General features: G+C 38.8%; 1 protein-coding gene across 3 annotated transcripts in view; it reads right to left on the reverse strand.

Annotated features, from left to right (window-relative positions):
• The window catches only part of chrne (cholinergic receptor, nicotinic, epsilon), a 135707-nt gene that overhangs the window by 89752 nt on the left and 23741 nt on the right, over window positions 1-22214 (reverse strand). For 2 of the 3 annotated variants that reach the window (XR_007934315.1, XM_028798203.2), the window contains exons 2-8: window positions 21757-21893; window positions 11025-11069; window positions 8326-8435; window positions 3805-3960; window positions 3613-3710; window positions 918-1118; window positions 676-790 (exon numbers count right to left, since the gene is read on the reverse strand). Coding sequence is in view for 1 of the 3 variants with exons in the window: in XM_028798203.2 (XP_028654036.1) it covers window positions 676-790; window positions 918-1118; window positions 3613-3710; window positions 3805-3960; window positions 8326-8435; window positions 11025-11069; window positions 21757-21893 (862 nt within the window). In the remaining 2 variants the exon portion in view is untranslated. The remainder of the gene's footprint in view (window positions 1-675; window positions 791-917; window positions 1119-3612; window positions 3711-3804; window positions 3961-8325; window positions 8436-11024; window positions 11070-21756; window positions 21894-22214) is intronic. The other variant, XR_007934316.1, reaches the window with a different exon arrangement.

Consider the following 22214-nt stretch of genomic DNA (forward strand, 5'->3'; position numbering starts at 1 on the left):
TATCATCTGCACATTTAACCAGCTTGTTACTTATATTCCTATCCAAATCATTTAGATATATTAAACATAGTAGCAGCCCTAGCTCCCACTTCTGTAGAACACTTCTCTTAACATCAGCCAATTCTGATAAGGTTCCTCACATTGCAACCCTCTGCTTCTTGTGTCTGAGCCAACTCTGGACCCAGCTAAAAACATCGCCCTGAACTCCCACTTCTTTTAGTTTAATGTCCAACCTCTCATGTGGCACCTTATCAAATGTTTTCTGAAAATCAAGATAAATAATATCATATGTATCACTTTGATCATATCCTTTTGTTGCTTCCCCATAAATTTCCAGCATGTTGGTAAAACACTACCTCCCTCTTCTGAGCCCATGCTGACTGTTTAGTAAAAATTAATTTAAAAAAAAAAGTTAATATGAGAAGTGTTATAAATGGATTCAACAGGAGAGTAACAAATGCACACATTTGACCCAGTACACAGCAAAATTGGACTTGAAGACATTCACAAAGTATCATGGTTCTGGCTCAACAGCTCTTCATTTCACATTAACTTGTTAGTTGAGCTCTCCAACTCTGGACAGGTGGAAAACTCAGGTTAGTACTTTCACACTTTTTTCTAATAACAAGACAAAACTGGATACTTTAAAAACACACACAAGTGTGAAACACATACTTTCCAATGAGAGGAATAGCAAGGGAGGTCTCTGGAACCTTCTGAGCAATCAGGAAGAGGAAGACAGTCTGAGCAAGCAGCACTGAGATAGACACCGTGATCTTCTGACCTCCAGCTGAAACATTACCCATGAAAGGTTAAGATTAGGTCAGGTACACCAATCAAATGTATACACCCAATCTCTGTACAGTATAAGAGGGCATCCAGAAGGTCGCCTGCCCTGAGAGGGGCAACCAACATACCTTGAGCTGGGAGGAAGTACGCCAACACGACCAGTGATGAGATGAGTACGCATGGTACAATGATATTAATGATGTAGAAGAGGGGCTTCCGCTGAATGATTAAATAAAAGTGAATCCCCTGGTACTCCATGTCATCAGGGGTGAACCTCTGGTCGATGACTTTCTTTGCTGGCCGATGACGGATGGTCCATTCCCCATTTTCTGGGTGCAAAGAAGAGAACAAAAAGAATTTGTTTGAGGATAAATTTCCACTGCCTTATTACAAATACAACTTTAAGTGCGAGGTATGAGTTAAGTTGTATCTCATTGAGCCTGTCAAGGCGCGACGTACGCTATAACTTGCATCTCATTATACAGCCACTAAAGATGCAACCAACTTGCTGGCGAGCTTTGCTGACATGTCTCAGGTATCTACTATACTGCTGCCATAGAGTTTCCTTTATTTTTTTAGACTCAACAGTTTGCATAAAATAGACTGTACATAGCTTTGACATCACGAAGAGGTATAAAGCTGCTGATGTTATGCAACAGCTAAATTTGTTGCAAGATGAATATTTTGATGATAATGACAGTGATTGAGATAGTGACGATCAATGTGGAACCTGTAGGCTCTTGCACTGATGCGGATAGCTGCCTTGAATGCATTCTTCATCACCAACTTGAGTGTCAGGACAGCACTACATGGACATTCTGCCACCCACTGACTGCCAACAGTCACCAACTACCAAATATGTTGTCTACAAACAAGCATGGTGAGTGCAAGGAAACATTATACAGTATTTACAGCACATGTGCTTCCAAACTTGCACTCTGTGTGGTGTAATCCTTCAAGGAGTTTCATTCAGTTGAAGGCTTTTAGATGTGTTGTGTGGTGAAAATAAAGCAATGAACAGTTTCTTTACATTTATAACAGAGTTACTGTTGATAATAAATCCATTGCATTCTAATACATATATATATAAATTTTATTTTATTTTTTTTACAAATTTTGATAGAATTCCTATATGCCTGGGCCTACTGTATACTGCAGTGTCCTGGTACTAAATGTTCCAGCAGTCGATGTGTTAAATGTGGAAATCATTTCTGCGGCTTCACTATTGGAAGCATCCTAGAAGTTTCAGCTCTCTTATGGCCTGTTTTTGACTCCCAACACAGAGGCCATATTAAAAAAAGGCACAATTGCACCTTTTAGTTGTATGGTGTGTAAAGAAATACAAGACAATGAGTATTCTCAGTAATGTCGAAAGATGATTTAGGTTGAAGGACCTGCATTGTGGAGTTGCCATGCCTGATGGACAACAGAAAACATATCAAAAAGTCCATAAATAAATCTCACATTACTTGTGTCGCATAATCGACATGTCAAGTCACCCAGTCGTATGCTCACAGCACCCCAAAAACGTTTTTTTTTTTTTTTTTTTACAAAAATATTGTTAAATAACTACTTCTGGAAAACAGAACAGGTTCAGATGAACATGATCATTAAATTTGAAGACCTGCATCCCCGCCTCATTCATTGGTCAGGTGTCCAGCCCTGTAACTGCTTCTTCACTGGCTAACACTGCACTGCATGTGAAATCAACAAAAAACCATGTACTGAGAGACACGTTAAACTAAATATTACAGGTTAATGAAAAGCGAGTGAAAACATTATCAGGAAGAGGTTGATTCACCTGTGCAGTTTCACAGGCTGGCACTAAATAATCCTGAGGTACTCCACTTGTAGGCACAACTATGAATATACAGTAAATGTAACAATGGGAACCGGGTCTTCAATTGAGATATTCATTCTTATTTGAGCACATTCTGTTTTCATTCACAAGAGCGTTTTCTGGAGGCAGTTTACTTATCAATATTTTTGTAAAAATGCATGTATTCAAGACATTGTGAACATACAACTGGATGACTTGACGAGTGGATTGATTATGCAACATGAGTACCATAGGATTTTTTAAAGAACTTTGAGATTATTTGCAGTTGTCCACTTTTTGTTACTATACGTTTGTTATATTAAAAGAATCTGTTATCTATGTTCTGCATGCAAACAGGTTAAAGTTTTTTCCCCAGTCATCAAAACAAATTACATTGGTTTAATTAACATTTAAAAAATATATTATTTTTGGATGGAGAATGTCTTAAGTATTTCTTAAGTTAACTGATATCAAAGCAGGATCGGCTCTGGACAGTGCACCAGTCTGTCACTGGGCACTATGAAACACAATTCCACACTAGGTCATATTTTGGCAATTGCCAATCATTAACTCAACCTAACAACTCAGTCTTTCAGATGTGAGAGGAGACCCCATATGGTCGCTTGGAGAATGTGCAAACTGCACAAACTGGCAGTGCCAATACTTGAACTCAGTCTCCTACATTACATACTGTACATTATGGATTAAAGAGAAGCCTGAAGAAATTTAAGAACTGGCCACATAACATCTGGAGTGAACCTCTGTGAAAGACATTACCTTAAAAGTACAATTCTTCTTTTAAAACATGCATTGTGAAAGACCACAATCCTGTCTGAGCACAAGGCTGTGAAGAGGAATGAAACAGCAGTCTTCCTCCATGACTTTTTGTGAAGCTAGCTAGCTCTTCACTTGAGAGAACTGCTGCTCTAACTGTTAGTTAAAAAAAACTCAGGCTTTCTGCCAAGTGAACGCAGGTATCTCACAACAAAGACCAAGGCACCAACCTGTGAAAGCCGCAGGGTCAATTGACACCCACTCAATCAACGTGTCCTCTTCAGTTGCCAGTATGAGGTTGATCTCACTTGCACTATAGGTTTGAGACCTGGATAGATAAATAAATGAAGGGGAAACTTTCTAAAGTGTCATTACTTGGAAACATTAGCATGTTGAACACCTTACTCCCTTTTCAGCAGTACCTGAATATGAGGGTGCAGTTCTGCCAATCAAAAGGAAAATAAGTCACTTCCACTGAGCATGTGCTTCTATAGATGGCAGGGGGCAGCCAGGTAATACTTCCATCTGGGGACACCAACACATTGGCATAATATGCCACATCGAACTTCCCATCGATGCTACCCAAACAGAAATAACTGAAATTAGTGCAGTCTTCAAGCTTTGACAAACAAACCAGCTGCCCATATAGGTCTCCTAAATGCTAGAATGACCTGTGGCCCACCTGTTGCTGCATTAAATATAAAACAGCTGCTATGAAGCTATCATGGTTTAATACCTCTACATTAAAATTATAGGGAAGCATAGTGGATCCATGGTTAGCACTTCTTCCTCACAGCTACAGAAGGCTGGAATTGAACCACACCCAAGTCACTGTCTATGTGAAGTTTGCACGTTATCCTTAAACTTACAAGGATTTTACTCTGGGCACTCCACTTCACCCACATTCCAGCGACGCACATTTTTTCTTCATGTAAAGAACCATGGAAATATGGTGTCAGTCATGTGGTGGAAAGTATGACTTTAGAGCACTTCAAACCTTGACATGATGTTATTTTGTGAAATTTAAGTGAATAGAATGGACAAGCTTTTTGGGCTGAATGCCCAGTTCTCATCACAAATCTTCTAACGTTAGGCTGACTGGAAAGTGAGTGTGTGTTAGTGTTACTTGCAATGGGCTGCATAGGCTACTTGCTGCAACATTATTATCAACAAACACAAAAACACTTGCCAGCTCATTTTCTTTTTTCTATTACATCACCGTTTTTCAATCAAAACAGTGAAAGCATTTTTTAGATTTTAGGAAATTTAGTTTTTCCATTGTAATGGTTGTTTTTTTACCCCTAAGTATTGATATTTGAAAATGCACTTTTTTTTTACCAGATACATACTGCCTTAGATGTACAATCCAGTCAAATTTCAATTTCTAAATTAAACAGCAAAAATATTTCGGTTGGTGAGAAAGTGAGTCAGTCAGTCAACTTCACATTTTCTATATACATAGATTTGCCAGGTTTTTGTATTTAGCCCTTTTTGCACTGCATTATTTGGAATTCTTATTGTTACTTGAATAGAGGATTGCTTTTGTGGACAACAAAGTGTTTATCGAGATCTAATTTCTGTTTTTTATCATGGCTTTATTGCTTGTTATGTTGCACCACTTTTCTCTTGTTTCTCTTTTAACTTTCCTATTTTGTTGGAATTTAGTTTTATGCATTGTTCAAAGTCTTTTGGCAGCCTTTTGATGATGGAGATTGTCCATCTTGTGTCATGGGTAATCGTCCATAGACACACACGTCACTGAAGAGCTGCCATGCGTGTGAAAATTAATAACGTTTCAGACTCCATGCTGTTGGAGGGCTTATTTTTGTGCAAATTATACTTTAGTAAAAAGTAATTTATTTTTCATGAATGGCAAATGAGAAACACAGTCTCTTTTAAGAACTGTAAATGCATTCTATGCACTACTATAATTTCTAATTATAATAACTATAATTTCTGGCTTTGCCCAGTCAAAAAAAGTTCACCCAACTTATCAACCCTTACTTCTCTTTACAGTTATGATTTCAAGCATATGATCTACCACTCATACAACCTCCAATAATATGCTTCATTCTTTAAAGATTTTGTTAAATGCCTGAGCATCTGGTGTCTCTTACAACAAATGACTTTAAGGGTGAACCATGGAAAAATCTGGATATCACCCAGGCATTTATTTATCTTCCTCTTCCACCAATTAGATAATGTGATCATGGACCAGAAGAGGAAAAGTAGCAAGCTGTTCCTCTTTCAGTCATCCACCATAAAAGAGCCAGGAAAACAGGAATTCATGACAAAGACCAGCAGATATCAAAGTAGTACTATGGCGCCAAACTTTGTTTTGTCTAAATTTTGTATCTTTGTCCATTCAGTAACAATGAAATGTGGTTATGTTTGATCCCCCAAATCTTTTTACAAATTCTTGTCTCTTGTATTTTCACAACATCCTTGTTGGTCACACAGTTATATATGTTTTATTTGGTTAGTGAGGCATTGAGTGGTTTTGTCATGAACTCCAGTCGCCAAGCTGACTACTCTCGACTGTCTCACCAAGCAGGTACCCTGTCTCCAAGGTAAGTGGAAATGCAACAAGAGTGAAAGGAAACTGGTGTTGGATAACTGTGGTTAATTTATTGACAGGGTGGTAACAGAGTTGACATTAGTTTGCTTGAACAAAGCAACAGGTCTGCTAAACAAACACAGATGTAAGGATCACCAGAAGCTGAGCAATGAAAATAAGCATGGGCCAAGAGTAACCAATGCTCTGAAATAGGAAGCTCCATCAAGCAGCCTCGTCATGCTGCTAGGCACAGATAGCACAGTTTGAAGAGAACAGACGTAAGCAGAGACTTTGACAAAATGTTACCACACTGTCTCTCACAGCCTGTGATATTTAAGATATTTTGTTATCTAAAGACCAAACTCTACATGTCAACAATTTAAACATGAAAAAATGCCTACTGAGGTAGCTACTCAAATTAAAGGCAAATGTTTTGGAAAATGACTTCCCTCCAAAGCAGAAATCATACACTGCAAAAAATAAATCTTGCATGTGTGAAAAATAATAATAAAAAATAGCTAACTATACGCAAAATAATCATTACTTTAATTAATAAAAATGGGGTTTAGCCTTTTTACTGATCATTTAATTCTAATTCAATAAAAAAATTAAGAATAATGTCAATTTATTATTTTTCTTAAAATAGAATAAGTTATAAAAAATGTTTACAAGTATAAAAACTATACTGTAAATTGAACACATTTAAGTTAAGTTAAATTTAATGACACGGCACTTCCTCTCACATCAATTTCTTGGTCTTTACAACAACACATTCAGCTGTAACGCTTATCCATAATAAAAGCTATTTTACAATGAATGTGTAAGTATAAAGCTTATTAATTCCATAATGAATAACTAGTATTTCATTTCGTAGTTACAGACGTAAACAGTTGTTGTTTTCACGAAACCTTTCCCTTCATGTGGAAAACATGGCAGGCAAGGTAACGTCTTTCTAACAACCTACCTCGTTGGTTTGCTTTAAAAAGCAAGCACATTTCTCAGATAGTTACGTATGTTCATATTTTTTTTTTATCATTTAAAACTTTTACTTTACACAGAAAAAGAAAATGACACTTTGAGATAAGTTTGAGAACGCTATGGCGTTTGTCCTAAACTACGACCTGTAAACAACATAAAAAGATGTTTGCCTAACCGTCACGGTATTATTTGACCTCTTATTTAATTAGTGTTCTACATAGGTAATGTATTTTCTGGTTAATTTTTAATGCTGTGATTTATTTAGCGATATTTGATTTCCTACGTCCTATTTTTATTTCAGGATTTTCGCTATCGCATACTGAAAAGTAGTGGAAAAGGCGGCCATTCATTTAAGCGGATATGTTGGCGTAAATGCAGGACGTGTTTGAAGAGCGCCATCTACTAGGAGATTTCACTCTTTCACTCTCTACGTTTCCTTCCCGTTTACTACTCATTCCTGGAACATTATTTGATTGAGATATACTTTTTGAAGAAAGTTTAAAAAAAGAAAAGAAAATTTTCTTTGACATTTGAATGTCAGTAATTCAGTAAAAATTATCCTCAGACATTTGATTTAATTTTCCTTTGAAAATATAACTCCATTGTTATGACTATCTGTGTATGTTCAAATAAATAAAGATATATGGAATTTTAGCATGTATTTGTTATACAGTCATTACTGTCCAGCATTGCATTATTACTCATTTTTTTTGAGTACTGTAATTCAAATGAAAATCAGAGTAAAATAAACCATTTTTGCCACTACTTATATTTAATCAAACTCATTTATTTTAAGTAAATTTGAGTAAATTAATAAATTAAGTTTACTCAAGAGTGCAGTATATTAAATCTACTCAAAAATATTGCTTGTAATTTGTTGCCTTATTTTTTTTTTTAAGTACTTTTAACGTGTTATTTTTTACAGTGTAGGCTTATTTTGTAACCCTTCTTACATACTTCCTCAGAAGAGGCAGAAGAACCAGCGCTTATAAGAAGACAGTTACACTGATTGTAATTCTATTATAGTTTGATCAAGAACATGGTGGTATTCGCTATTGCCTCATAGTTCTGTACACTGGTGTACCTGTTTGGAGTTTGCATATTTTCCCTTTTCCTCTTGGGGTTTTCGCCAGTGACTCTGGTGCAGATGTGGAGTTTAACTTATTTTATATCTTAGTTGACCCCACATGATCGAGACTCAGTTTACCCCATGATGGACTGGCTGGATGCTGTCTTGCACTCTGTGCTATCTGGATAGTCTTCCATCCTCATGGCCCTGAATTGAGTTAAGCTGATTTGAAAATGTATGTGGATGGATAAGTCTTTCATTATGAAATGGACTATGGAAACCAGGAACCAGCCTTTAGCCTAGTCTTGTATTCAAAAGCATTCTGGGCAAATGACATACTTGTTTTCAAGGACTATATCCGGTAACCACACCAGGCTGTAAGGAATTCGAATCACTTCAATGCCTCCATATTCAGAAGAATTCCACTTGAGACGATAGTCTCTCCATTGCTGCAAAAAAATATAAAACCATTAAAGGTTAAGATATCTAAAAGCAAACCTGGTTAAAGGTTTGTTGGGCATGCACAAACAGCCAGGCTGGTCAAAGAACCTCGGCTGTCTTTAGTTTAGTATTCAGTTCAGGTCTTTCCAGGGCTCTTCTGACCTAATCAAAGACCCCATTCATCATAGGTATTGTCTGGCACACCTAACATCATTACACTTTGGGGATCTTTCCTGCTTTGCCTCTATCTTCAACTGGCCCTTTTATTTTTAATTATACATCTACTCGCCACAGAGCTGTAAAGCTCATTTCCGGCATGGCACCAGTATAGGGCCCAGATAAGCCTTGGCCCACCCACTTTGATCACTGGCCCACCCGGTTTAGTAGCTTAGCTTTTTAAATTATTTCTTTTTTCACAAATGAATAATAGCCTTTACTGTATATTATAATGCAGGTATGCATCTTTCTTGATAAAAATTTCAATTAATCATAAATCTATGCATTATCACAAGAGTTACTTTATCAATAAAACAATTAATTTAACCCAAGGTTTGAAATTTAAGATGAATCTTATTTTCTACCAATCACAACATGTGATGTTAACAGGAGGCTATCAACTAGTAACTTGCTGAAATTATGAGTTGTGTTATTAGGTCAAGAAACATGAGTAGGGCAAAATAAGCGTGAACCATGTCTTGAAAAACAACCCTTTTAGGCTGTATTAGTTAAAAGAAACTAACAGAATGGAAAAATGTTCCACATTCTGATTTGACACAGAAGAAGTGGTGGAATTTGTACCAATGCTACTACTGAGTGTGCCAGAAAATCTACAACCACTCTGTTGTCAAAAGACTCCGCCTGTGTCATGGATTTCTCTTTTATTCATGAACCACCAACTCAGTTTCCAACTTTTGTTACAGCCAGTAAGGCATGCAGCTTTGCTGTTCACTGGTACAACAGATAACAGTGTGTGCCTTGAGTACAATATATTAATAGATGCGATTTTAGCATTTCAGTGATAATGCAATTAAGGGCAGATTAACTCATAGACTCAGAGACTGGAAATGCACATATTAGGCATGTTCATATTCTACATTCAAGGCGTTCAAAGCATCAAGTGTAACTCACAGAACAATGCTGTGTAAATGCACAAATTTCAAGGAAGGCCAATAACAGTAATCTGTGTTAACTGTTATATAATGCTACTGGGCCAATATGATAACAGATATTACTTGGACTTTTATGATCAGTTTATTTCTGCCATTTGTATATGGATTTAAATTAGTGTTAACAAATACCATTCAAACTAGACGTGACAAAAAACAAACTAAATACTGATGACCCCCGTTATGTTAATATGACGTAATGTTTATTTAGCAATAATAAAAATAACATTAGGCCCACTCTTGATAAATTTAGGTCCACCTATTTTTTAAGATCTTAGCCCCACCTATTGGTTCATTCCTCTTAACCTGAAAATTGTTTCTTCGTGGCAACTGATACGCTTTTATATACCATCTTGACGTTACTTCCATAGGGCCAGAAACTACTTGTCAATTCAGACTTTTGGAGGTCCCTGCCTCAGCTATACCCCTGAGACCTTACATCAAGTAAAGTGGCAGGGAGTGGCCCCTCTACTAGAGCAGAACAATTCTGTACTCGCCTATTTTAGACACACAGTACCGCAGCCGTGACCTATACGGAAAGAAGTATACAGATGGCCAGTTAAAAGCTACAGGGAAATGTCTGCTAATCTCCCAACAGCACATCTGTATGTGTCCCTATATGTGGAGTAAATCCAAGTTTCTCCTTCTTCTATAAAAAAGAGGCCCATTCATTCTATTATTTGTAGCATTACAGGTACATCTGATGCTCCACATTACTTAGAACGCATACTTTTGTATAATTCTGGAATGTTCTATAAAGTACAACTCCACCCTCTGCAAGAGCAACCCTATAAAACAGGAAATCACTGACCTGGTCAAGAACACTTTTAATCTTATGGAACAACAAAACCTTTTACGGTACTGAACTTTGGTTGTTTATATTCAGTGTTAAGATGACAGTTAACAAGAACAACCCTATTTAATAACTACAATTCAATAGCATTAGTTATCTACCTGATGAGGAGACCTACCCTCACATTCACTCTACACCATGATTTCACCTGGAATGACCACCTCACATGTTTCATTTATCCAACACTAAAATGCGATTGAGCACATATCTGTAATGGCATCTCAGACACCATGCAAAGCTTAACTGAGATCTTATGTTTAACTCAACTACCAATTTAGCTCCATGTTTGAATCTTGATCCCATCTAACTCAAACAGTTTCACTAAATTGCACACTTTAGACATACTGTATCTCATCTGAGCAAAAGAACAAAAAACAGCCATGCTCAGAATGTGGTCTATGGTTTCTAAACTCAAGAATCAAAGCTTAGCTTCATCAGTGTGATCCTACAGGGACAGAAGCTCTTTCCAAATGTTACAGACTTGTCAGTTGGATTTATTAGCCCATGAGGAAGAACCAGGGGCAGCATTCACCACAGCCCGGAAGAACAGTCCCCAGTTTGTATGCCACCCTGCTTACAATCCCAAGCCATACGCTGGTCGTCAGGGTCTCCTCCTTTTCATTCTGAAAGAGAAAATCAGACATCACAAACAGAGGTCAGATATGAACTGTCAAAACTGGATTTCTGTGGAGCAAGCAAGCATGGGTCAGAGCAGTACCATGCAACACACCACTTTGTAAAGAATACTTGAGTGCTGGCACCAGAGTATACAATGTCATATACTGTATTTGGAAAGCTGCAGAGTCATGACATTACCAGAGTTTTAGGATGGCTGGTTTAGATCATAAATTAAGGTTGGGGTTAGTGTGGTTAGTGTTCAGTCTGAACAATGGCATGAGCTCAGTACAGTTTGTGATGTATGGCCGGGAGGCCTCCACACTGGAAGGGCCGGGGGAGGGAGCGTATCCAGAGCAGTATCTCCCCCCAGAACACTAGATGGCAGCCCCCCTGGGTTGCAGAGGTGCCTCGGACTCCCGCAGGGTTCTATGGGACTTGGAGTTGGACACAGCTCTGTTGGGACCTGTGACTGCCACCAGGGGGTGCTGCAGTAGCTGCTGAACCCTTATGAGCAGCTCTTCCGCCACACCTGAAAGTGCTGCCGTATGTGGAACAACGAGCACCTGGAGCATTTCCGGATGCCTTATGAAAGGGGCCAGCTGACACTACTTGGGGAGCCAAAGTCGGAAGAAGGGAGATGAAGCTTGCCGGGAGGAGTGGAGAAGAAAAGAGAAAGAGAAGAAAAAAACTGTTGTGCCTGTGTTCTTGGGGACTGTGTTATACTTGTGGGAATGTCTTTCCTGTACCCCACAAGGGAAAAAAGAAAAATAAACACTTGTGTGCCTTGAACTTGTGTCCCACGCTTGTCTGTGTTGGGTTGGGGTGGTGGTGGTACCTGCCTGGTGGTCCACAAGTTTTAGAATGGCAGTTTCAGGTGGTTAGGTGTTAGTATGTTTAATGTTTAGTGTGAACAGTATCCACATTCTTCATGGCATAAACTTTACACTTAACACAAGATATCTGGTTCAGCACGTACTTAGCGAACACCTTAACTTTTGTATTTTTTACAAACTGCACGTATAGCTCTCTCTCATCTTCGTTTGACGTTTGCTTTTCTATCAACATATATACACATTACGTCCTGTGTATTTAAACGTCAGCCCTAAAACTGAACTGATATCAAAGCACTGCGGCTTTGCAAATAAATGCTCTTCAAGTTACTTTAAAGATCCAAGTGAATAACAGAAGAAGAAAGGAGTAAACAGTAAAAATTATTTATTTAAATAGACGAAAAATCCAAAAGGAAGATCCAAAACAGAGAGGTGATCATTTACAAAAAAACAGATGCAGGTACATGCAGGTTGCTGATTACAGAGGTTTGGACTTATGATAGTTCTGCAGGTACAAACCAGCACATAAAACCCAAACACTTTTCTTTCCAACTGAATTTCAATTAAATTTAAGTTTAAAACTAATGCCTCCCATTTTCAATTTACGACTATGGAGAACTAGTTTTGATGTGAAGGAATACGAAACTGAGGCCCCTAATGCTTAAGTGTACTACAGAAAAGTGTGTACGTTCTCGCTATTTTCAATAATTTGGCACTTATATTTGCACGTTTCCCACAATCAACAGTTAGTGATTCAACCAACAGAATGATTCAGTCTTTTAAAGCCTGCTATGTATGGTGTATAAGACAATCCACACAACTGAAAGTGGATAGGAAAAAATCTGAAACGCTTTGGAAGTGTTACATGATTTATGGTATTTGTGATGCCATAACACACATTACCGAGTCTTGGCATAAAATCCATTCAATAAACACGCATGGTGTTTGGAAAAAGGAGGAAATTCACATGTGTGCAAATTAGATATTCACCAAGATGGCACAGCTTACTTTCTGTGCCACCTGCTGCTTCATCCAGCCATCCATCCATTTTCCAACCCGCTGAATCTGAACACAGGGTCACGGGGGACTGCTGGAGCCAATCCCAGCCAACACAGGGCAGGAAACAATCCCGGGCAGAGTGCCAACCCACCGCAGGACACACACAAACACACCAAGCACACACTAGGGCCAATGTAGAATCGCCAATCCACCTAACCAGCATGTCTTTGGACTGTGGGAGGAAACCGGAGTGCCCGGAGGAAACCCACGCAGACACGGGGAGAACATGCAAATTCCACGCAGGGAGGACCCGGGAAGCGAACCCAGGTCCCCAGGTCTCCCAACTGCGAGGCAGCAGCGCTACCCACTGCGCCACCGTGCTGCCTGCTGCTTCATAAGTTAAGTAAAAATCAGAAGTAACACAGCTCTTTAAGTGTTATGATCACAAAAAGTTTTTATTTCCTTTCAATTTTTCCTTTGTTGTTCTCCATGTGTTTTTGGTCTGTTTTTTTCAGTTTTGGGGACATGGTGAATTCAGTTCCGTTATCATTGTCTATTTTAGGTTTCATTCTAACTAAAGGGACTATAAAAAGTAGGCGCTCTTTGGAAGTTTCCACATTCTATTGTTGTACAATACTGAAGCATGGCAGATTTATTTTGGATTTTTTGACACAAATCAAAAGATAAAGACTCATTAATATCAAAGTGAAAATAAATCCCACAAAGTGATCTAAATTAATTAGAAATACACCATTCAAAAAATTAAGGAAACACTTAATCATCACAGTCTAAACACCAAGTCAGTTAAGCTTCAAGGATATCAGTGTGTCCAGATAGGAAGGATAAGCGATTGTGAATCAACTTCAACCCACTTTGGTGCAAATGAAAGTGACAACAGGTGCACTAGAGAGGCAACATCAGGTGTTCTTGTCACTACTGGTAGCATAAGGTGGTATCTACAGCTCACTTAGGTTGCAAATTTAGTCCAGCTCATCCATATGTACTGCTGCAAGAAGTTTTGCTGGGTCTCTCAAGAAGATGGAGGAGATACCCAGAGATGAGCAGTTACACAAGGAGAGCTGGACACGGCCAAGGAAGGGTATCAACCCAGCAGCAGGACCGATATCTGTACCTTTGGGTGATGAGGATTAGGAGGAGGACTGCCAGAGCCCTACAAAATGACCTTCAGCTGCCTACTGGTGTGCATGTTTCTGACCACACTGTAAGAAACAGACTCCAAGGGGGTGGCATGAGAGCCCAACATCGTCATCATCATCACTGGGCAGCTCAATTGGCAGTCGCCAGATAATAACACAATTGTTAGCTCTGCCATTGGTGCCCCATTCTCTTCACAGATGAGACCAGGTTCACACTGAGTACATGTGACAGAAGTGAAAGAGTCTGGAGATGCTGTGGTGAATGTTATGCAACTTGCAACATCATCTAGCGTGACTGGTGACTTGTTTGTCTGCAATGGTACCCTGACTGTTGTTACATAGAGGGATGAAATCCTCAGAGAAATTGCCATATCATCTGCTGCTGCAGTGGACCCTGGGTTCCTCCTGGTGCAGAACAAGGCCTGGAATCGTGTCAGAATGTGTAGATAGTTTCTGGATGATGAAGGCATCAAGGCCATAAACTGGCTTGCATATTCCCCAGACCTGAATCCAATTGAGAACCTCTGGGACATTATGTATCAGTGCATCTAATGCCGCCAAGTAGTGGACTGTAGACTGTCAGGAGCTCACTGATGCTCTGATCCAGGTATGGGAGGAGACACCTCAGGACAACCCCTGCTGTCTCATCAGGAGCATGCCCAGAAGTTGTCTGTAGTGCAAACAAGTACGTGGGGGCCATACACACTACTGAGTCACATTATGAGTTGCCGTGATGAAATTCATGAAAATGAGGATCAGCTTGCGATTTCAGTTTTTGGTTTCCACTGACCCTTGTTATATCGTTTTATTCTCAATGAATTACACAGTACTACTCAGTAAAATTTTTCTACTTGAATATTTCATTAATTGAAATCCAATGTATGATTTAAGCCAGGGGTGTGCAAAGTCAGTCCTGGAGGGCCGCAGTGGCTGCAGGTTTTTGTTCCAACCCAATTGCTTAATAAGAAGCACTTATTGCTCTAGAAACACTTCTGCTTCATTTTAGTTATCTCCCTCGTTAAGATTTTGAACCCTTATTGCTTATTTAAGTCTTAAACAGCTGCATTCTTGGTTTGTAATTGCTCCTTATTAGCAATAAGATGCAAATGACAAAAGAAACCAGCAGTTATCCATTTTGCTTGTTACCCTTTACGCCTGTGTGTATTTATCAGGCACTATTTGGTTTAATTAAATACTTGGAAGGAAAGAGAAGAGAAAAAAGTAAAGGATTGAGAATTACCCATCTGTTTTACACTTCAAAATATTTGGATGATATCTTTAGAATGGGAAAAAAAATCTAGGATTTGAGAATGACTTGACATAGCAGAGTTAAAGCATTAACAAGCCATGAAATGTAATTATTGGCAAGGATTGTGTTCTAATTAAACAACTGGGTTGGAACAAAAACCCGCGGCCACTGCAGCCCTCCAGGAATGACTTTGCACACCCCTGATTTAAGCGTTCCCTTAATTTTTTGAGCAGTGTATAAAACAAAAAAACTAAAAAACAAAATCAATTAATCACATAAGTATTCTCCCAGCTCAAGACAGTATTTAGTAGATGCACAAATTTCAGCCATGTAGTGTAGCTTTGACTTCTCATTGGAGGTCATTGCCTTGCTGGAAAACTTCTCCCAAAGTGTACATTTCTTGCAGACTGCTTCAGTTTTTTTCCCCAAGATGTGCCTGTATTTTGCTGCTTTCATTTTACCCTCACAACCCTGGCCTGCTGCAGAGAAGCATCCTAACAGCCTGATTCTGCCACCACTACAGTTCATGGTGTGGATGGCATGCTTTTGATAACATGCAGTGTTCAAATATGCCGTTTAGTCTGATGACCACAAGGTTAATTTTGGTCTCATCAGATCATAGTACCTTCCTCCAGCAAACATGCATTCTGGAAAACTCTGACTGAGACGTCATGTGTGTTTTTTTCTTTGCCACACTCCCATAAAGCTGCGACTGGTGAAGCACCCAGGCAACAGTGGCTGTCTGCACAGTCTCTCCAATCTCCACTTCTGTAGCTTGTAACTCCTTTAGAGTTCTCATAGTTCTTTTAGTGGCCTCCTTAACTAGCATGAGCATCAGAGGGTCACCCTCTGAGTTCTTCCCAGGTATGTGCTACCACCCTGAGCGGAGAGAGGGTGCTGCCGCTAAAGGTCTTATCTTCTTCCTCACCCAGTGAGGGCAACTGACTCCATTCCTTCCAATCCCTGGGCCATAAAAGCTAGCCCATCCAGAACAAGTTGTGATTTCTTGTTCGTGACCTAAGAAGAAAAGCTCTGCATTCTATTTATAGTCAATACAGTCATTCTGACTAAGCTGGCCTGAGTGTTATGATGGCAGCATTTTTCTTTCATTTTGAATGCCATTGTGCATTGTTATTGAGAAATGTTACAAGTAAACAGGAACAGCACCTCAAAAATGTGTCGCAGTATCAGCCTATGTTGGGATGACAGGAGGTGAGTAAGTGTGTAACACCACCGTCACTACCACACAAAAGGTCAGCATCGTACTCATCCAGGTTATTCAAGACTCAGAGCTGTGCATTTGTTTTCTTGGTTAGAATATTTAGAAGAAATATTTTTGGAACAGACTTTTTGATAACGAGTTCTTTTTAGCATTTAGCTTAGTTCCTGATCTCCCAGTTTTGACCTTAGCTTCCCTATTGACAATATTTTATCTCCTGGTCCATTTATTTTTTGTCCACCTAAATTTTTTGTTACTCCCCCCTTGAACACTAAGCTGATAAATGAAAGCCGATTATCTGTTATATGTCTGTCTAGACAACAACAACATTTATTTGTATAGCAAGTTTTAAAAAAAAAATGATGTAGCTGAAAGTGCTTTACAAGATGGAAGAAATTAAAAAGAAAAATATAAAAATAAAATTAGGCAATACTAATTAACAAAGAATAAAGTAGCCCAATGCCAAACCATCACCATCCCAATTTGCCCTGGGATCCCAAACGCCATCCTCTCTTTCTCTCTGTCTCTTAGTTCTTGTCGTGGTGATTACTAAAATGAAAGGCTACTAGTGTGCAGCAGCACAACAAATAAAAGTCAACGCAACGTATTAGCAGGTTCTTTTCAGTGAATTGCTGTTGTCCATAGGTTAAACACAAGAGGCCTTCTCTCTATTTTTCACTGACATACTGTTATCTTCATTTCTGTAGCCATTTTTCTAAATTAGAAAAAAAAACATAGTTTAACATTCTGGATAAGGCTTTTGAAGATGGCCAAATGAGTTGACCCATAATAAATTAATATTTAATCTTGTCCACAATAATCCCTTTTATCTAAATTAATAATTTATTATATTATAATTAATGTTTTTATCTCTCTTCAAAATAATCCCTTTTATCCTCATTTATTGTTATGGCTTCACTCCAGCTGCTGTGAATAACTTGTTACAGAATTAAAGCCCATACATTATTTGTGCTGCATCCTCATGTTTCTAGCACAAATTTTAGAAAACCTTTAGAAACACACGTGCACCTGTGACACATGGGAGCAGCAAGCACTTGAGGCACATTGTGACAAACCAAACAAGGTCCAGTAGCTATACTGTGTTATATTTCTTGAAACATGGAGACCATGCTGAGGTCCAAGGTGAAGACGTGGAAGGCGTGTCCAAATTGACAAGAAACAATATGGCAGTGTCAAAGAAAAATATAGCTGTTGACACATTACACACCTTCTAGTTGGAGGGGATGTCTAACTTGAAAACTGCACTTGAGGATCTCAAATGTCAAATGAAACTAAAAACGTCACCTGGGATTACAAATTAGATGACTTTCCAGCACAGTCTCACATTTCCAAAATATTACAAGCTCACTCCTTTTTTCTGGCAGCCAATAAAGTACTACCTGATAGAGCTGGTGTTGTAGGAAAGCTTTCCAGGTATGGCATGTTCACCCATAATATCTGCCTTTTTTCTTATTATTTTTTTCCTCTTCTGTTTATGAGATCCAAAACTTCAACATTCCTTATTCTCACGGCTGCATTATATGAATCGTATTTCCATATAAGCGCTCATTGGTTGTCAGCTCTCATGCACATACAGCCTGCCCCAATGACTTAAAACAAAATAAAACCAGATTGATTTTGTCAGAGATGAGTCACGGTCTGGTTGGAATGAGTCACTAGGCATATGAAACTACATGACTGGTTGTCAAGAAGCATAGGGCATCAACTCCCTAATATTATGAAAATGAGGTTGAATGAGGTAGAAAAACCTGTAAGAATGTCACAGAACCTTGAGACCACTGACCAGTGGGAGGGACTCCATAAAGATGTCTGGCATTGACTGAGATTGATAATCTGGACTAATTTTGGGCACAGGCTGCGTGAAGTTTTCCTCAAAGAGCATCATTTTCTTAGGGATAATGATCATCAGATTTTTTACATGGACAATAGTCTTGTAAAGCACATTGCTACATGGTGGGACCTCATGAAACTCCTAGTACCTAGGATAACTGTGCCATTTTGTGTCTTTTAGGGGTAGTGTGATTGAGTCATGATACATCAAAGAAATCCAGTTACCTATCAAGCAATGCAACCTTTAAGGGCATGGCATTTTACAATCGGAAACCTTCAATTATACATGGAAGCTATACTCTAGTAATTCCTTTGTGACATCCACACCCAACATTTGGCTACCTCTATCCTTGAGCCTGCCTCCAATGGAACATCCTGGAAGGCTTATTAGATTCTGCTTAACACTTTTTGTGGTCCATATTTTATAATCATACTTGTCACATGTAGTGCAATGAAATCCTTCTTCCATAGGGAAATTAAAATGCAATACGTTATTAGCAAGTATAACAATTTTACCTTAAAATGTACAGAGCATTTTTGCTATGTTGCAACCTTCTCCTAAAATCATTACAATGTAAACTTTTTCGGTTATGAAGCAACAGTCAATACCCTAGAATGACCAAGCAAACACAGGAATTTAGAAAATTTTGCAAACAAATATTCAGACCCTTTAATTCAATATTTTGCAGAAGCCCATTTGGCCACATTTTCATCCTCAAGTCTGAAGTATAACTGAGCAAGCTGTGCACACCTGGATTTATGGACTTTCTGGCATTCTTCTATGCAGATTCCTTCAGGCTCCGTCAGGTTTTATAGAGGCTAACAATGGACAGCTATTTTCAGATGTCTCCTGAGATGTCCTTGAATTGTTTGGCCAAAGTCCAAAAGTGAACCCAATCAAACACTCTCAGAATTGTCCATAATGCACTACTGTGTTGTCTTTACTTTGTGCTTAAGGTCATTGTCCTACTGAAAGGTGATCCTTCAGCCTAGTCTAAAGACCAGAGTGCTCTGGAGTAGGTTTTCATTAAGGACATCATTGCACTTTGCTCCATTCAGCAATCCCTTAGCCCTGTGTGGTCTCCCAGTCCCTGTTGCTGAAAAACAACGCCACAGCATGTTGCTGCCACCACCATTGTTCACTTGTGGAATTGGTATTGCACAGAGGATGAGTACTACCTGGTTTCCTCCATTCATGACACTAATCTTGGGTTCAGCAAACCAGAGAATCTGAAGAGAGTCTGAAAGTTATTTAGATGCCTTTTTGCAAACCCCAACTGGGTTTCCATGAGTCTTTTACTGAGGAGAGGCTTCAGCCTGGCAACTCAGTCATAAAGCCCAGATCAGTGGAGTGTTGCAAGGATGGCTGTCCTTCTGGAAGTTTCTCCCATCTCCACACAGATTCTCCGGAGCTCAGCGAGAGTGATCATTGTATTGTTGGTCACCTCTCTTGCCAAGCCCCTACTCCCATGACTGCTTAGTTTGGTCAGGTGACCAGCTCTAGGAAGAGTTGTGGTTGTTCCAAAATTCCAGTTAATTATGGAGTCCACTGTGCCCTTGGGAACCATCAATTCTGTAGAATTTTTTTTATATTTCCCCAGATGTATGTCTCAACACAATCCTGTCTCTAAGCACTGCAGGAAATTTCTTCAACCTCATGGCTTGACTTCTGCACTGAAACACATAGTCACCTGTGGAACCTTCTATAAAGGTATGTATGGGCCTTTACTAATCATGTCCAATTAATTAACTTGACCACAAGTAGACTCTAAAGATACTGTAGAAACATTTCAATGATGATCAATAGAATTGGATGCAAAGTGGTATTTCAGTTTTTTATTATTAATAAATTAGCAAAAAATTCAAACATTCTACTTTTGCTGTGTCGTTCTGAGGTATCGTGTGTTGATTAATGTGGGGAAAATGAATTTAAATGATTTTAGCAGAAGGCTGCAGCATAACAAAATGTGAAAAAAGTCTGAATTCACTGTACATCTTTCTTACCTGAAAAATCTCAGAACACTATAAGGACTCCAGTTAATCAATAATGATGCAGCAGCTCTGAACTTCAGTAAAATCTGTTAAAGTAACAACTTGAACTATGCTAATAAAATAGAGAATAAATCTGTGCCATGTACAATGCATTGACTGCTTATGGGAATTGTAGCTTGGATGTCCCAGAGGGCAGCATTCACCCCTTGTATGACCAACCATATGCCATGACATTTAGTATATGCAATTTATTTACAAATCATTGAGGCTTAATCAAATTATAATGGCCCCCACAGGTAGCTCCATCCTGAACCAATGAATTATTATTTTCTTCCCATTTTAAAATCACTGCTTGATTAATTTCTCTTTATGTTAATTTTCATGCAAATTGATTTGAGTTTTAGATCCTCATGAGACCCAAAATTACCAACAGTGTAATTCTCATCTTCATCAATGCTGATAGATATCTCGGACAGAAGATGAATCAGTCTAAATGCTGGTGACGTCAAATAAAGAAGCAAACATCTATCACCATGTTCGTGGACACAAGCTGGACCTACTGTACAGTATTCAAATGTTGATGCCTTTTACATGTCTATCTCTATATATCTCTATATATAATTTTAAATTTTCCCTATCTATCTATCTATCTATCTATCTATCTATCTATCTATCTATCTATCTATCTATCTATCTATCTATCTATCTATCTATCTATCTATCTATCTATCTATCTATCTATCTATCTATCTATCTATCTATCTATCTATCTATCTATCTATCTATGTCATGCACTCTTGCTTAGGAAACACCTTCAGTGCTCTGCCATAGTGACTAATACCATCCTATGGAAGGAGGGGGGTTACTGTCACTAACTAACTCTTCCTCGTTTCCTCAATCCAGGGGAACCCAATGCACATGACACCTAACCTGACTTCCACCATGTTCCAAAAGCCCTGTCCCTTCCAGGCAAGCAGCCATATATTCCAGCAATGCAGAGGAAGTGGCTGTAACCTATGGATCATAGACCACAGGAGACGGAACTCCCAGTTATTGCAAGACAACCTTGACTTTGTGACAGCTATAGCTGAATGTTTACACTTTGCACTTTTTCATTGTGAACCCATGTCTGCATTCTCTTTCCACAGTGCTCTGACCAGGGCTGGTCTCTTTCTTGCATCTAATATTGCCAGGACACCCCCCTCATCATTTGAGATTGTTAATTTATGGGATAATACTTACTATATAAAGGCACTTTATGAAATAAGGGATGCCTGTTTTGCATCCGACATTGCTGTAGTAGGCTCCAGGTTCATACAACCCTAATCTGTATTAAACAGGTTTAGAGAGTTCAAAAATAAATAACTAAATGAACAGGTCAGATTTCTTACTTACCAACGAGATGAGATTAGTGAGGGTCAGTTTGATCTGAACATCCAAAGTGTCCCCTGTGGTATTCACTGGGCGGATTTTCTTATTGTAATTCTTCATTAGGCTGTGGATCAGTTTCAGCTCTTCATTGCCGCTGACTGCTGTAAACAGAGACAACGTCACGTCAAAGCTGCACCATAGCAAAGTGTAATCTGCCCTTTGGTTCAGTGAGTCAGAGACAACTATGTGGATATTTTTGTCTAACACAACCTCGACCCGGCCTAATGGTGTGTTAAAAATGGAGGTGGATAAATGATTAAAATCTAACATGTGATTTACACTGACCGTGAGAGTTTCAATAAACACTCATTAAGTGTGCTCTCAGGCTGGACCAGCTCTTTCTGCTTTATTTTTCCATTTTGACAATTAGTCCTGTAAGACCAAGCAAGAAAACACAGCTGCTAATATTTACCAGCATTATA

This window comes from Erpetoichthys calabaricus, chromosome 3, assembly GCF_900747795.2.
Source record: "Erpetoichthys calabaricus chromosome 3, fErpCal1.3, whole genome shotgun sequence".
Classification (NCBI taxonomy): Eukaryota; Metazoa; Chordata; class Cladistia; order Polypteriformes; family Polypteridae; genus Erpetoichthys; species Erpetoichthys calabaricus.